General features: G+C 43.7%; 1 protein-coding gene across 1 annotated transcript in view; it reads left to right on the top strand.

Moving 5' to 3' along the window:
* Window positions 1-9,422, top strand: part of LOC141098886 (cathepsin L-like proteinase) — an 85,673-nt gene extending 76,251 nt beyond the window's left edge. The window contains exon 7 of the mRNA XM_073586851.1: window positions 9,152-9,422. Coding sequence (XP_073442952.1) covers window positions 9,152-9,254 — 103 coding nt within the window. The 3' untranslated portion in view covers window positions 9,255-9,422. The remainder of the gene's footprint in view (window positions 1-9,151) is intronic.
* The last annotated feature ends 6,128 nt before the right edge of the window (window positions 9,423-15,550 follow it).

Raw genomic sequence — 15,550 nt, 5'->3', positions numbered from 1 at the left:
CACAAGGGTAACAGGAGAAATTGGACCCCAAAAGATGTTGTCCAATTTGTCCTGAGTACACTGATACCCCATATGTGGGAGAAAACTATTGTATGGGCACACGTCGAGGCTCGGAATGGAAGTAGTGACGTTTTGGAACGTAGACTTTGATGGAATGGTCTGCGGGTGTCATGTGCGTTTGGAGAGCCCCTGATGTACCTAAACTATTGAAACTCCCCACAAGTGACCCAATTTTGGACACTAGATCCCCCCACGGAACTTATCTAGATGTGTGGTGAGCACTTTGAACCCCCAAGTGCTTCACAGAAGTTTATAACGCTCGGGCGTGAAAATAAAAAAATCATTTTTTTCCACAAAAATGATATTTTTGCCCCCAATTTTTTTATTTTCCTAAGGGTAACAGGAGAAATTGGACCCCAAAAGTTGTTTTGCAATTTGTCCTGAGTAGGCTTATACCCTACATGTGGGGGTAAACCACTGTTTGGGCGCATGGCAGAGCTTGGAAGGGAAGGAGCACCATTTGACTTTTTCAACTCAGAATTGGCTGGAATTGAGATCAGACGCCATGTTGCATTTGGAGAGCACCTGATGTGCCAAAACAGTGGAAACACCCAATTTTAACTCCAACCCGAACCCCAACACACCCCTAACCCTAATCTCAGCCCTAACCCTAGCCCTAACCCTAACCCTAGCCCTAACCCTAGCCCTAACCCTAGCCCTAGCCCTAGCCCTAACCCTAATGGGAAAATGGAAATAAATACATTTTCTTTTAATTTTATTATTTTTCCCTAACTAAGGGAGTGATAAAGGGGGGTTTGATTTACTATTTATGGCGGTTTTTATTTTTGGCACCTGTCACGCTAAAAGACGCTTTTTATTGTAAAAATAGTTTTTGCATCACCACATATTGACAGCTATAATTTTTCCACATTTTGACCCACCGAGTCATGTGAGGTCTTATTTTTTGTGGGACGAGTTGACGATTTTACTGGTACCATTTTCGGGCACATGACATTTTTTGATCGCTTTTTATTCCGATTTTTGGGACGCAGAATGAACAAAAACCTGCGTTTCATGAATTTCTTTTGGGGGGGTGCGTTTACACCGTTCCGCGTGCGGTGAAATTGATAAAGCGGTTTTATTCTTCGGGTCAGTACGGTTACAGCGATACCTCATATAGGTCGTTTTTTTATGTTTTGGCGGTTTTATGCAATGAAAATTATTTTATATAAAAAATAATTATTTTTGCATTGCTTTATTCTGCAAGCTATAACTTTTTTATTTTTTTGCTGATGATGCTGTATGGCAGCTCATTTTTTGCGGGACAAGATGACTTATTCAGTGGTACCATGGATATTTATATGCGTCTTTTTGATCGTGCGTTATTGCACTTTTTGTTTGGCGGTATGATAATAAATCATTATTTTTTGCTTCGTTTTTTATTTTTATTTTTTAAGGGGTTCGCTAAAGGGGTTAACTAATGGGACAGTTTATAGGGCGGGTCATTATGGACGCAGCGATACCTAATATGTGTACTTTTATTGTTTTGTTTTTTTTTACTTCCAAAAAATGGAGTTATTGGGGTTATATTTTTTTTTTCTAATTTATTTGGCGATTTTTAAAAAAATTATTTTAACACTTTTTTTTTAACTTTATTACATAGTCCCAGGTGGGACATCACTGTCCTGTGACAGATCGCTGATCTGTCACATCACAGATCACTGTGACAGATCAGCGATCTGTCACAGGCACTGCTGTAGAGCGCAGGCACTGAGGAAGTCAGCTCCCTGCAGACCCCCGAAGGCCCCCGTCACCATCTTGGATTCGGGGGCCTGCAGGGAAAGAGCCCCCCGCAGCAGCACTGCACATTGCGCTGCTGTGGGGGGCTCAGGGAAGCACGGAGGGAGCCCCCTCCCTGCCAGGGCTTCCCTTTAACCCCCGGTACACCGCGATAATGTTTGATCGCGGTGTGCAATGGGTTAACGTGTCGGGGGCGGTCCGTGACCGCCCCTGACACTTTGTGCTGGGTGTCAGCTGTGATAATCAGCTGACACCCGGCCGCGATCAGCGGCGCTCATCACGTGGGCGCCGCTGATTGCGCTAGACGTACTATCCAGTCCATGGGCATAGGGGCTTGGGTCCCATGGACGGGATAGTACGCCTGATGTCAGAAAGGGGTTAAAGTACAGTACAACATGTTTCTGCTGCTAGTTTTACAGTGCAGCCTTCCTCAGGTAACAAAAAAACAAACAACATACAAAAGCACAATAAAGTGGTGTTACAAACTCAAAGCTTTCTTATTCATGAAGGTTCCCAGAAGGGATTAGCAGGGCGAGACCCGAAATCTGTCAATTGTGTTCTCCTCCCTGACAAATGTCTACATGTTAGCATCTAAAGTGACTCAGTTTCCTTATGTATATAAAATAATATAACAGTATAATACCTACATTCTATCCAAAATGAGCTTTCAAATACATGGTGTTACATTGTTGCGAACAATCATAAAAATATTTGAAAGAATAAGTATAAATGTAATTCATTCTGATATTTTTTCAAAAACACTACTATCATCTCTACATGAATCAATTCATCCCATTAAAAAGCAAGCAATGCAAAGAAAAATAATAATAATTTTTTTAAACAATTCCAAAAAACAATAACATTTTTTTAAAAATTCCAAGAAAAGAAATAAAAAATTACTAAAAGAGGAAAGTGAAACTTTATGTTTTATATATATTGGCCCATGCGCAAACGACTGTCTTATCCTTGACAAACCCTTACACATTCTCTACGACGTCATTGAGTCCATTTGGATAGAGGCTTTGTAACCTATATATCCAATAGGACTCCTTTTGGGTTAATAATTTATTCCTATTATTAACCCCTTTTGGTATATGTTCCAGCGGTGTGACCGTGATGCAGAAGCAGACTACGTTTAATATGCCTGTTTGCATTATAGCGATAATTATTTATCCAGGCACTCAGTTCCTGGGAAGTTCGTCTCACATATTGAAGCCCATATCTGCAAGTCACTACGTAGATAATAAAATCCATTCTACATGTGAGTCTCTGTTTTATTTTGATTGTTTCCCCAGTGGTATTAGATCAGATACTCCTTGCTCCATGGTCAATGATTTTACAACATTTACATTTGTTTGAAGAGCACCTGTATACACCTGTATTTACCTTCCCTCCTTTCACAATGGCATTGTTTCCTATCATATTTTTAATTTTTGTAACCTCTTTTAATTTACTCCGAGATACAATATTTTTCACTGTCGCCCCTCTCCTGAAAGTTATTCCCAGTACACACGGAAGCATTTTCCCAAGAATCACATCTTTTTTTTAAAATATACCAATATTTTTTTTAATTCTTCTTATCAATACATTCCGTTTATTATAAGTTGTTATAGAATTAAACTTCTAAAGATTTCTCTTGTTATCCCCATTTTTTTGCCCCTACACTACAGAGTAGTGCCTACACTACTTACCGTACTTGCCTCTCTCTTGCCTTGTACGTAAGAGGCACTACTAGTGCAAAGTGTGCCTCTATTTTTATCTACTGTACATTACAATCTTGTTCCTTCTTACTTGGGAGACAATCCTCCTGTTCTTTGTCCAAATTCTTTCTGTTTGCTGCCTTGATTAAGTTTTCTGGATATTTCTTATCCCTGAATCCCAAGTATTGCTGACTGGATCATATAATTTTTGATGTTTGTACAGTTTTTCTGGAACCTTAAAAACTGACTGAATGGTACATTAGTTTTCCACTTATTAAAATGTGCACTTCTAAAGTCCACATAGCCATTCGTATCACAGCTTTTGAAGTGAAAAATATTCAGAATTGAGAGTCCTCAGTGGTTGATACCTTTTAATGGCTAACTGAAAAGATGGTAACACATTGCAAGCTTTCGAGACTACTCAGGTCTCTTCATCAGGCATTGACTAATACAACATCTGAAGAATCGCATATATATGCACAACGCAGCACAGAAAAAATGCAATAGATAAGACAAGTGACGTGAAGCAGAATTATCATTATGGAATAGGGAGAAACATAAATATTGGACTAGTTCATAGATAAGGAGTCTGGATGTTTTATTGTCCTCTGATTGGGGTCTCCTAATGTGTTGTGTGATGCCCCCACAAGGTCTTAGGAGCAAATTCCTTAATTGATGTAAAAAAACATAAATCCATGCGACACATTCATTCCAGCACTCAGAGTGTCAAAGGTCGTCATAAATTTATGCTTCCAAACCCTCCTGTCTCTCTGAGATGTGAAGTTACTTTTCAATACCAGTAATTTCATATCCATTGTGTTGTTGTGATCAGGCATACAAAAATATTTTGCCACAGGTAGATCAATTCTTTTTTCTCTTTTTGTGTGACGATGAGAATTCATCCTTGTTCTAAGCTTTTGCCCTTTTTCCCCCCCATACAGACCCTCAGTTGGACATTTAGTACAAATAATTAAGTACACCACGTTAGTGCGTTTTTGTTGTAATTTTACCTGCTTTATGACCCAATCCAGGTCCAGGAACACAATTTTATTCCTTGTGATACATGATGTAAAGGCACTGCCCCATAATTGCTATTAAGGGAATTTATTAATTTAAATGCTTCATCCTCCATCCCAGCCAAGAAAATTATCAAATCATCTATGTATCTATGGAATAGTAATATTTTTTCATTATATTTGGATGCATACAACAGCGATGAGGACTCAAAATGCCCCATGAAGAGATTTGCGAATTTTGGCGTAACCCAAGTCCCCATCGCTGTACCGAGGCGATGTAAGTAGAGTTTACCCTGAAACGCAAAGATGTTATATGTTAATATGAATTTTAATCCTTCCAACAAAAATGTTTCTTTTTCCTCTCACAATCCTGATAGTAGTGATAGATAATTATATACTGATCTAATCCCAAGTGTGTGATCGATGTTGGAGTACAATGAATTTACATCCAGCGTGATGAAGTTGTAATTCTCTTGCCATTTTATGTTCCTACATTCCTCAATCAGTTGAGCAGAGTCTTTCAGATATGAAGGAAGGGTAGTCACAATTTCTTGGAGAAATAAATCAATGTAATGTGATAATGAACTAGTTAAGGAATCAATCCCGATGTAATTGGGAGTGGAGGAATTTTTATGCATCTTTGGAAGATGATAAAAATATGCCATTGATGGTATATTGTTGGTCAAAAACTTCTCTTTTTTATTCATTATATTCACCTCGGTACAGCGATGGGGACTTGGGTTACGCCAAAATTCGCAAATCTCTTCATGGGGCATTTTGAGTCCTCATCGCTGTTGTATGCATCCAAATATAATGAAAAAATATTACTATGCTGTAGATACATAGATGATTTGATAATTTTCTGGGCTGGGATGGAGGATGAAGCATTTAAATTAATAAATTCCCTTAATAGCAAAAACTGGGGCATTGCCTTTACATCAAGCATCAGAAGGGACAAAATTGTGTTCCTGAACCTGGAATTGGGTCACAAAGTGGTAAAATTACAACAAAAACGCAATTCAAAAGCTGTGAAACGAATGGCTATGTGGACTTTAGAAATGCGCATTATAAGAAGTGGAAAACTAATGTACCATTCAGTCAGTTTTTAAGGATCCAAAAAAACTGCACAAACACAAAAGATTATATGACCCAATCAGCAATACTGAAAAAAAGGATCAGAGATAAAAAAAAATCCCAAAAAATTAATCGAGGCAGCATACAGAAAGAATTTGGACAAAGAACAGGAGGATTGTCTCCCAAGTAAGAAGGGAAAAGATTGATAATGCAGATGAAAATAGAAAGAAGGGACAAAAAAATGGGGATAACAAGAGAAATCTTTGGAAGTTTAATTTTATAACAACTTATAATAAAGGGAATGTATTGATAAGAAGAATTAAAAAAAAAATATTGGTATATTTTAAAAAAAGATGTGATTCTTGGAAAATGCTTCCGTGTGTACCGGGAATAACATTCAGGAGAGGAGCGACAGTGAATAATATTGTAGCTCGGAGTAAATTAAAAGAGGTTACAAAAATGAAAAAAATATGATAGGAAACAATACCAATGTGAATGGAGGGACGGTAAATACAGGAGTATACAGATCTCTTCAAACAAATGTAAATGATGTAAGATCATTGACCATAGAGCAAGGAGTATCCGATCTAATACCACTGGGGAAACAATCAAAATAAAACAGAGACTCACATGTAGAACGGATTTTGTTATTTACACAGTGACTTGCAGATGCGGGCTTCAATACATGGGACGAACTTCCCAGGAACTGAGTGCCTAGATGAACAATCACCGCTATAATGCAAAGAACGGGCAGCTTAAACATAGTCTGTCGCGTCATCTTTTGCTGAAGCACAAAAAATGCTACTGCATCACGGTCACACCGCTGGAAGATATACCAAAAGGGGTTAATAATAGGAATAAATTATTAAACCGAAAGGAGTCCTGTTGGATATATAGGTTACAAAGCTTCTATCCAAATGGACTCAATGACGTCGTAGAGAATGTGTAATGGTTTGTCACGGATAAGACAATAGTTTGCGCATGGGCCAATATATATAATAACATAAAGTTTCACTTTCCTCTTTTAGTGAATTTTTTTAATTTTTTATTTATTTTTTTTTTTTTTAAATTATAATTGTTTTTAAAAAAAAATTCAAAAATTTTTTTGGGGGGAATTTTTTAAAAAAAAATTATTTTTTTTCTTTGCATTGCAAGTATCAGAATGAATTACATTTATACTTTCAAATATTTTTTGATTGTTCGCAACAATGTAACACCATGTATTTAAAAGCTCATTTTGGATAGAATGCAGGTACTATACTGTTATATTATTTTCTATACATAAGGAAACTGAGTCTCTTTAGATGCTACCATGTAGACATTTGCCAGGGAGGAGAACCCGATTGACAGATTTCGGGTCCCGCCCTGCTAATCCCTTCTGGGAACCTTCATAAATATCAAAGCTTTGAGGTTGTAACACCACTTTATAGTGCTTCTGTATGTTGTTTGTTTTTTTGTTACCTGATGAAGGCTGTACTGTAAAAATAGCAGCCGAAATGCGTTGTACTATATTTTTATGTTGTTTCTTTTTTTTTTGAGAAATTAAATTCATTTTTAGTAATAGATTTTCACTGTAAGTGGATGTATTCAAGAAATCCTAAGGTGATTAGCGCCACATTCGCTTGGAGTTTCTCTTCCCTCACAATTCACTACCTATGTAGATCCAAGGCAGGATCAACACATAGTTCTCCAAAGTGAGCTGCACACCTTATTGAACTATACAAAACATGGAGGAGAGGTGCCCAAAGAATTGATTCCTTGAGAATCTCAACGTGCATTTCTTACTGATTGAAGGTGAGCATAATCACAACTAAAAGATTCTTGTACTGATGGTAAAAAAGTATTATGCTCAGAGGAAGCGCCGCACTTGTCTTTTTTCGCGCTATCCCTAAACCAGGGTTTTGCTAATGGCTACTTTACATGAGAAATATTACTCCGGTCTGTGATTGGAATAAGATTTCTGGGGTCACAGAATATGGTCACACATTGTCCCAGATTCATAATGATCAGCAATTTTCTCACCAATCTTCATAAGGGGGCATGTAGGAGTCAGATGTTCACCCTTTTAATGAATCTGCAACTTGTGACAAGTGGCATGCACCACACCAGAAATCTTACTTCAGTCATTGACTGGAGTAAGATTTCTGGAGTAAGTAACATCAGAGCTCATCATGAATTAGATGAGATATGGCGTCATGTACCTGCCGCACCCCTGGTCCCACCCAAGCTCCAACAAAAGTCGCAAAGCAATTTGCATCAGAATTCTGCCAAAATTCCTTTGATGAATCAAGGCCATTGAATATTTACTGGAGAATGTGTTGCTGAAAGTTCTGCATTCATCTGAAGCAAGCCTATTCAGATGAGTGGAAACAATTTTAAGCAGCAGAAATTTTTTCAACAATGTCTGCAGTGTGGGAATTCACTATAAAACTTCCTATTTTGCATCTTGCAAGACCTCCAGACTTAAAGGGAATCTGTCATCCCTTTTTTGAGATATCAAATAATGATATCATTCAATTTTGTGTCACATAAGGATTCTCTTAGTAATTTTGCTTCCCCCTGACCCCGCACCTTTCATGCATAAATACCTTTTCTATATTGGTTCAGATGTATGCAAACTGCCGCTGTCCGGTCCGCTGGGTGGGGCTTATTCAACTGCTCCCCCCCTCCCTGTCTTGCTCTACGCATTTCTTCTTGTGTAGAGCAAGACAGGGAGGGGGGGGGCAGTTGAATAAGCCCCACCCATCGGACCGGACCATGGCAGTTTACATACATCTGAACCGATATAAAAAAGGTATTTAAGCATGAAAGGTGCGGGGTCAGGGGGAAGCAAAAGTACCAGGAGAATCCTTATGTGACACACAACTGAATGATATCATTATATGATATCTCAAAAAAGGGGTGGCAGATTCCCTTTAAGCCCCCGTAACACATAGCGATGCCGAGTCACAAGTTTTGTGACGCAACAACGATCTCACCAGCGAGATCGCTGTGACACTTACCAGCAACCTGCCGCCTGCCTGGTATCGCTGATCGTCCTGGAATGGCTAGGACATTTTTTGATCACTGGTCTCCCTCTGGCCAGCGTGCATTGCTGCGTGTGACAGGCGGGAGACCAGCGATCAGCGACCTGGCGCTGGTAACTAAGGTACACATCGGGTTTCTAAGTGCCGGGCGCCGCTTAGAAACCCAATGTGTACCTTGGTTACCAGCTCCCTGCACCAGTGCACTGGTAACTAAGGTAGAAAGTGGGTAACTAAGCGACGTGTGTCGCTTGTTACCCGCATGTCGCTGGTGCTGATCGCTGGTGAAGCTGTCTGTTTGGCAGCTCACCAGCGATCATGTAGCAACACACCAGCGATCTTGACAAAGTCTTATCATTGTCGGGATCGCTGGTGCATCGCTATGTGTGACGGGGCCCTTAGACAGGTAGTGCTTTCTAGCAACTTATTACTCAGCGCTATGTTTAGATAATTGTGTTATCAGCATGGACTTGGATTAGTTTGTGTGTCTAAATGTAGGCTTTTTTCTAATGTCTTCCTTTCATTGTTTTTCATACAGCTGGGGTGAAGACTGGGGTGATAATGGTTATGTGAAGATGAGACGCAATGTGAATATGTGTGGTATAGCGTCAGAAGCTTCCTCTGTGGACTTGACACGCTAATGTCTAAAGAAAAAACTCGATAAGGTCTATTTGACATATCATAAAGTAAATCCCTGTAATCACAGCTACAGTATCTGTAATTGAATCTTCCTTAGAGCTTTTCAATACACGGCTACATTTAGTTTTTTTGTATAATTGTGATGAATAAAAAAAAACATGCATAAGCAACCTTGATATGGTCCCTTTATTCTCAGAAACCATGGGGATTCCAGTGGATGGACCCCAAACAATCCTAAATTGATGGCATATCATACCAATACGCCCTCATTTTATAAGATGGGGATACCCCTTTCAGGTATGGAGACACATCAGTGGGTTTGTATTGCTATTAAGCAGTGATTCTTAAAGGGGTTGTCCAGTGTAAATATTGTTCAAAACTCAATAAAGCATGTGAAAAGAAGTAGAAATATATTGTTCATAAATTAAAAATAGTATATGATTTTGTACATATGTTACATTTTCATCTGTAATAGTGCCCGTGTTGATCTTGTGGTTAAAATTATAGTTCACTTTTAGTGTCGGACCAACATGTCCAATAGATTCCTGACACTGTGCCTGGTCATACTGCATAGTGATCTGACACTGAAGAGGCTTATACCATGTGGATAGAGTCTGGGGCTGGGTGTGAAATTTTACCCTAGAGCATACAGCACTGGCCCATGGGTCATTGCCCCATTTACGCTTGCCTAACAAAATGGTGCCTAGATAGAATATGTACCCATTATAATTTTTGGGGGATGTCCTTATTTTTTTCTGGACATATTTTCCTCAATCAAAATCAATGGAGTTTGGAGCATCCCTAGGGCAAGTGGGGTTCTTACTCGGCTTCTCAGGCAAGTAAGGGGTCATGGATATCAGCCCCCCCCAGCCTAAAAACAGCAGCCCGCATCAGCCCAGAAAAGGCGCATCTATCAGATGAGCCAATTCTGGAGCTTTGCCCGGCTCTTCCCACAATCCCTGTAGAGGTGGTAAGTGGGGTTAATGTTTGTGGGGTTAATATCACCTTTCTATTGTAAGGTGACATCAAGCCCATGGCATAGTAATGGAGAGGTGTCAATAAGACACCTATCCATTACTAATCTTATAGTTGTTAAAGGGCTAAATAAACACGCAGCCAGAATAAAGTATTTTAATGAAATCATACACTACACAGTTTTGCCATCTTTATTGTTCTGCTAATCCAAGTGACGCCCTCGATCTCCTGTAATAAAGATGAAATAATAAACCAACAATATACCATACCTGTCCATCGTTCTGTCCCACGCCATAATCCATATCGGGGAATAAACAGTTTACAACTGGAACAGTGCTAAATGCGACCACCCCGGTTGTAAACTACTAGTGAATGAACGAGAAGCTGCGGACGCAGGCTCAGTGACTAACGGTGACATCACTGAGTCTGTGCTCACTACCGGCATGAACTCCTGTGACGTCAGGACCGTGGGAAAATGCAAGTGATGAGGTCACGGCAGTTCAAGCTGTGTCACAGTGACCTTATCACTTGCATTTTCCCACGGTCCTGAGGTCATGACTAAGACTTAATGTCGTAACGCGTCTATTGATACAGGCTCTGAACCAGTGTGTACACAGTGCTGGACATTATTTGTATGGAATTTTTAACCAATTTTGGAATAAAATTTGTTTTTATCTTCACGGACCACTGGACATTTCTATGTTTATTGGATTCTACTGTGGCTGTTTCACCCTTGTCCCTGCGGAGTGTCGATATGCAAGCTGGATATTTTTACAGGAATATAGGGTGAGCTGGCGTTTTTGTATCTTGCATTGATGGTAGAACCCTTTTATTGTTATTATTATTATTATTATTATTATTATTATTATTATTATTATTATTAATTTATATAGCGCCATTAATTCCATGATACTGTACATGAGAAGGGTTTACATACAAGGTTATAGATATCGTTTACAGTAAACAAATTTACAATAAGAGACTGGCACACAGGGGAGTGGACCCTGTCCTTGCGGACTTACATTCTATGGTGTAATGGGGAAGAGACAGAAGGTCGGGGTGCAGCAGATCGGGTGGTGGTGAGGCGGCAGAATGGTTATTGCATGCTGTAAGATTTTCTGAAGAGATGGGTTTTCAAGTTCCGTCAGAAGGATGCAAGGGTGGTGGATAATCGGACATGTTGAGGCATGGAATTCCAGAGTAGGTGGTCTTGGGAGGATCGAAGATTACGTGAGGGAAGATATTGGGAGATTAGTTCAGAGATATAGGGAGGGGACATGTTGTGGATGGCTTTGAAGGTCAGCATTAGTAGTTTGAACTGGATTTGATGGGGAATTGGGAGCCAGTGGAGGGATTTGCAGAGGGGAGAAACAGGGGAGTAGCCACTAGCAGCAAGCCCTCCTTATCCGAGAACACAAACGCCATCACCTTAGTGGCAGATTTTTGCACCCTGAACTTCTTTAGATGAGGAGAACCATTATAATGAGGTCAATTTGGGCAGTTGCCCCGGGCCCAGTGGGGTTAAGGGGCCCACAGCCCAGGCCAGTAAATTGCCCCATTATAATCCGCCACCGCGCAGGGCCAGATTATAGGCAGGGCAGGCGGGGCTTCAGCCCCGGGGCCCCCACCACAAGAGCTTCTAAGGGGGCCCCCACCACATTCCTGCTGGCTGCTGCAATGGCACTCCATCTTCTCCCCACCTAAAAGTGAGTGACCGTGGGGGCGGCATTATGTGCTCTGCTACCAGCAGCATCTACAAGTAGCGTGAACGCTGGTGCTGCTGGTAGAGTGCAAAGGCTTGTGATGAGATCACAGGAGGTAAGGTATCAGGGCCCCCGATCATGTGACCCCTGTCTCCTCCCCTCCTGTGACCTCATCACAGGTCCTGTGCGCACAGCACAGAGCACTGAGAGCAGCCATGTATGTGGAGTGCGGCTCTGCGGGTGGAGGTCGGTGCTGGAGGCTCCATTATTCTCTATGTGGAGTGCGGCTCTGCGGGTGGAGGTCAGTGCTGGAGGCTCCATTATTCTCTATGTGGAGTGCGGCTCTGCGGGTGGAGGTCGGTGCCGGAGGCCCCATTATTCTCTATGTGGAGTGTGGCTCTGCGGGTGGAGGTCGGTGCCGGAGGCCCCATTATTCTCTATGTGGAGTGCGGCTCTGCGGGTGGAGGTTGGTGCTGGAGGCTCCATTATTCTCTATGTGGAGTGCGGCTCTGCGGGTGGAGGTCGGTGCTGGAGGCTCCATTATTCTCTATGTGGAGTGCGGGTGGAGGTCGGTGCTGGAGGCTCCATTATCCTCTATGTGGAGTGCGGCTCTGCGGGTGGAGGTCGGTGCTGGAGGCCCCATTATTCTCTATGTAGAGTGAGGCTCTGCGGGTGGAGGTCGGTGCCGGAGGCCCCATTATTCTCTATGTGGAGTGCGGCTCTGCGGGTGGAGGTTGGTGCTGGAGGCTCCATTATTCTCTATGTGGAGTGCGGCTCTGCGGGTGGAGGTCGGTGCTGGAGGCTCCATTATTCTCTATGTGGAGTGCGGGTGGAGGTCGGTGCTGGAGGCTCCATTATCCTCTATGTGGAGTGCGGCTCTGCGGGTGGAGGTCGGTGCTGGAGGCCCCATTATTCTCTATGTAGAGTGTGGCTCTGCGGGTGGAGGTCGGTGCTGGAGGCCCCATTATTCTCTATGTAGAGTGCGGCTCTGCGGGTGGAGGTCGGTGCTGGAGGCCCCATTATCCTCTATGTGGAGTGCGGGTGGAGGTCGGTGCCGGAGGCTCCATTATTTTCTATGTGGAGTGTGGCTCTGCGGGTGGAGGTCGGTGCTGGAGGCTCCATTATTCTCTATGTGGAGTGCGGCTCTGCGGGTGGAGGTCGGTGCTGGAGGCCCCATTATCCTCTATGTGGAGTGCGGCTCTGCGGGTGGAGGTCGGTGCCGGTGGCTCCATTATTCTCTATGTGGAGTGCGGCTCTGCGGGTGGAGGTCGGTGCTGGAGGCCCCATTATCCTCTATGTGGAGTGCGGGTGGAGGTCGGTGCTGGAGGCTCCATTATTCTCTATGTGGAGTGCGGCTCTGCGGGTGGAGGTCGGTGCCGGAGGCTCCATTATTCTCTATGTGGAGTGTGGCTCTGCGGGTGGAGGTAGGTGCTGGATGCTCCATTATTCTCTATGTGGAGTGTGGCTCTGCGGGTGGAGGTAGGTGCTGGAGGCCCCATTATTCTCTATGTGGAGTGCGGCTCTGCGGGTGGAGGTCGGTGCTGGAGGCTCCATTATTCTCTATGTGGAGTGCGGCTCTGCGGGTGGAGGTTGGTTGCGGAGGTTCCATTATTCTCTATGTGGAGTGGGGCTCTGCGGATGGAGGTCGGTGCTGGAGGCTCCATTATCCTCTATGTGGAGTGCGGCTCTGCGGGTGGAGGTAGGTGCTGGAGGCTCCATTATTCTCTATGTGGAGTGCGGCTCTGCGGGTGGAGGTCGGTGCTGGAGGCTCCATTATTCTCTATGTGGAGGGCGGCTCTGCGGGTGGAGGTCGGTGCTGGAGGTTCCATTATTCTCTATGTGGAGTGGGGCTCTGCGGATGGAGGTCGTGCTGGAGGCTCCATTATTCTCTATGTGGAGTGCGGCTCTGCGGGTGGAGGTCGGTGCTGGAGGCTCCATTATTCTCTATGTGGAGTGCGGCTCTGCGGGTGGAGGTTGGTTGCGGAGGTTCCATTATTCTCTATGTGGAGTGGGGCTCTGCGGATGGAGGTCGGTGCTGGAGGCTCCATTATCCTCTATGTGGAGTGCGGCTCTGCGGGTGGAGGTAGGTGCTGGAGGCTCCATTATTCTCTATGTGGAGTGCGGCTCTGCGGGTGGAGGTCGGTGCTGGAGGCTCCATTATTCTCTATGTGGAGGGCGGCTCTGCGGGTGGAGGTCGGTGCTGGAGGTTCCATTATTCTCTATGTGGAGTGGGGCTCTGCAGATGGAGGTCGTGCTGGAGGCTCCATTATTCTCTATGTGGAGTGTGGCTCTGCGGGTGGAGGTCGGTGCTGGAGGCTCCATTATTCTCTATGTGGAGTGCGGCTCTGCGGGTGGAGGTCGGTGCTGGAGGCTCCATTATTCTCTATGTGGAGTGGGGCTCTGCGGGTGGAGGTCGGTGCTGGAGGCTCCATTATTCTCTATGTGGAGTGCGGCTCTGCGGGTGGAGGTCGGTGCTGGAGGCTCCATTATTCTCTATGTGGAGTGCGGGTGGAGGTCGGTGCTGGAGGCTCCATTATCCTCTATGTGGAGTGCGGCTCTGCGGGTGGAGGTTGGTGCTGGAGGCCCCATTATTCTCTATGTAGAGTGAGGCTCTGCGGGTGGAGGTCGGTGCTGGAGGCCCCATTATTCTCTATGTAGAGTGTGGCTCTGCGGGTGGAGGTCGGTGCTGGAGGCCCCATTATTCTCTATGTAGAGTGTGGCTCTACGATTCGTGACCCCCGTCACGTGACGAGGGGGGCCCACAGAGTCTGAACTGCCCTGGGCCCTGGCTACCCTTAATCCACCCCTGACTGTGCCTTCACTCTTTTGAATGCTCCTTGGTTTCAGGCTCATACAAATAAATCCAGGTCTCGTCCATAGTGACCAGTCGATTCAGAAAGTTCTTATCAGTCTGGAAATGCAGACAAATGGAGCAGGAAGTTTTCACTGGCATGCTTTTTTGATCTGTGGTCAAACATTTGGGGCCCCACTTTGCAGACAGTTTATTCATGTCCAAATATTCATGGATAATTACACAAACACATTCATGGGAAATCCCCATGATGCCTGCTATTGCTTTAGCTGAAATTTGCTTATTCTCCAGTATGAGGTTGTGCACAGCATCGACGATCTCCGGAACAACAACCACTCTCAGTCGTCCAGGATGTTCCTCATAGTTGGTGCTGAAGTGGCCCATTTTAAATTTGGCAACCCAGTTATTAACTGTAAAATATGAAGGGCATTTATCCCTCAATGTCTGCAACATATCAACGTGAATATCATTCATAGACTTTTCTTGCAATAACACAAATGTTATCACTCTTCTGCTTTCATTTGCTGCAGAGGACAAACTTCTGGCAAACTGTAAGGATGAGGACAGGTCCTCCAGAGTCAAGGTCAGTCTCCTCCAGGACTGCTGGGCACAGAGGAATCAGCCGGTGACGGAGGACACAGAGCAGGCAGCATGCCCCATAACAGCATCAGATCCATAAAAATAAAGCCATCTGAAGATAGTCACCCCCCTCCTAGACCCTCCTATCTTGGAGAGAGCATACCATATCGAGAAAGAGATGAACCACAAACGGTAGATGGCATCAGAACCAATCCATAAGAATGTTGTC

This window comes from Dendrobates tinctorius, unplaced genomic scaffold, assembly GCF_039654945.1.
Source record: "Dendrobates tinctorius isolate UK_male_01 unplaced genomic scaffold, ASM3965494v1 ptg000097l, whole genome shotgun sequence".
Lineage (NCBI taxonomy): Eukaryota > Metazoa > Chordata > Amphibia > Anura > Dendrobatidae > Dendrobates > Dendrobates tinctorius.
Note: the sequence above shows the minus strand (reverse complement) of the source record. Positions and strands in the feature narration are given on the sequence as shown.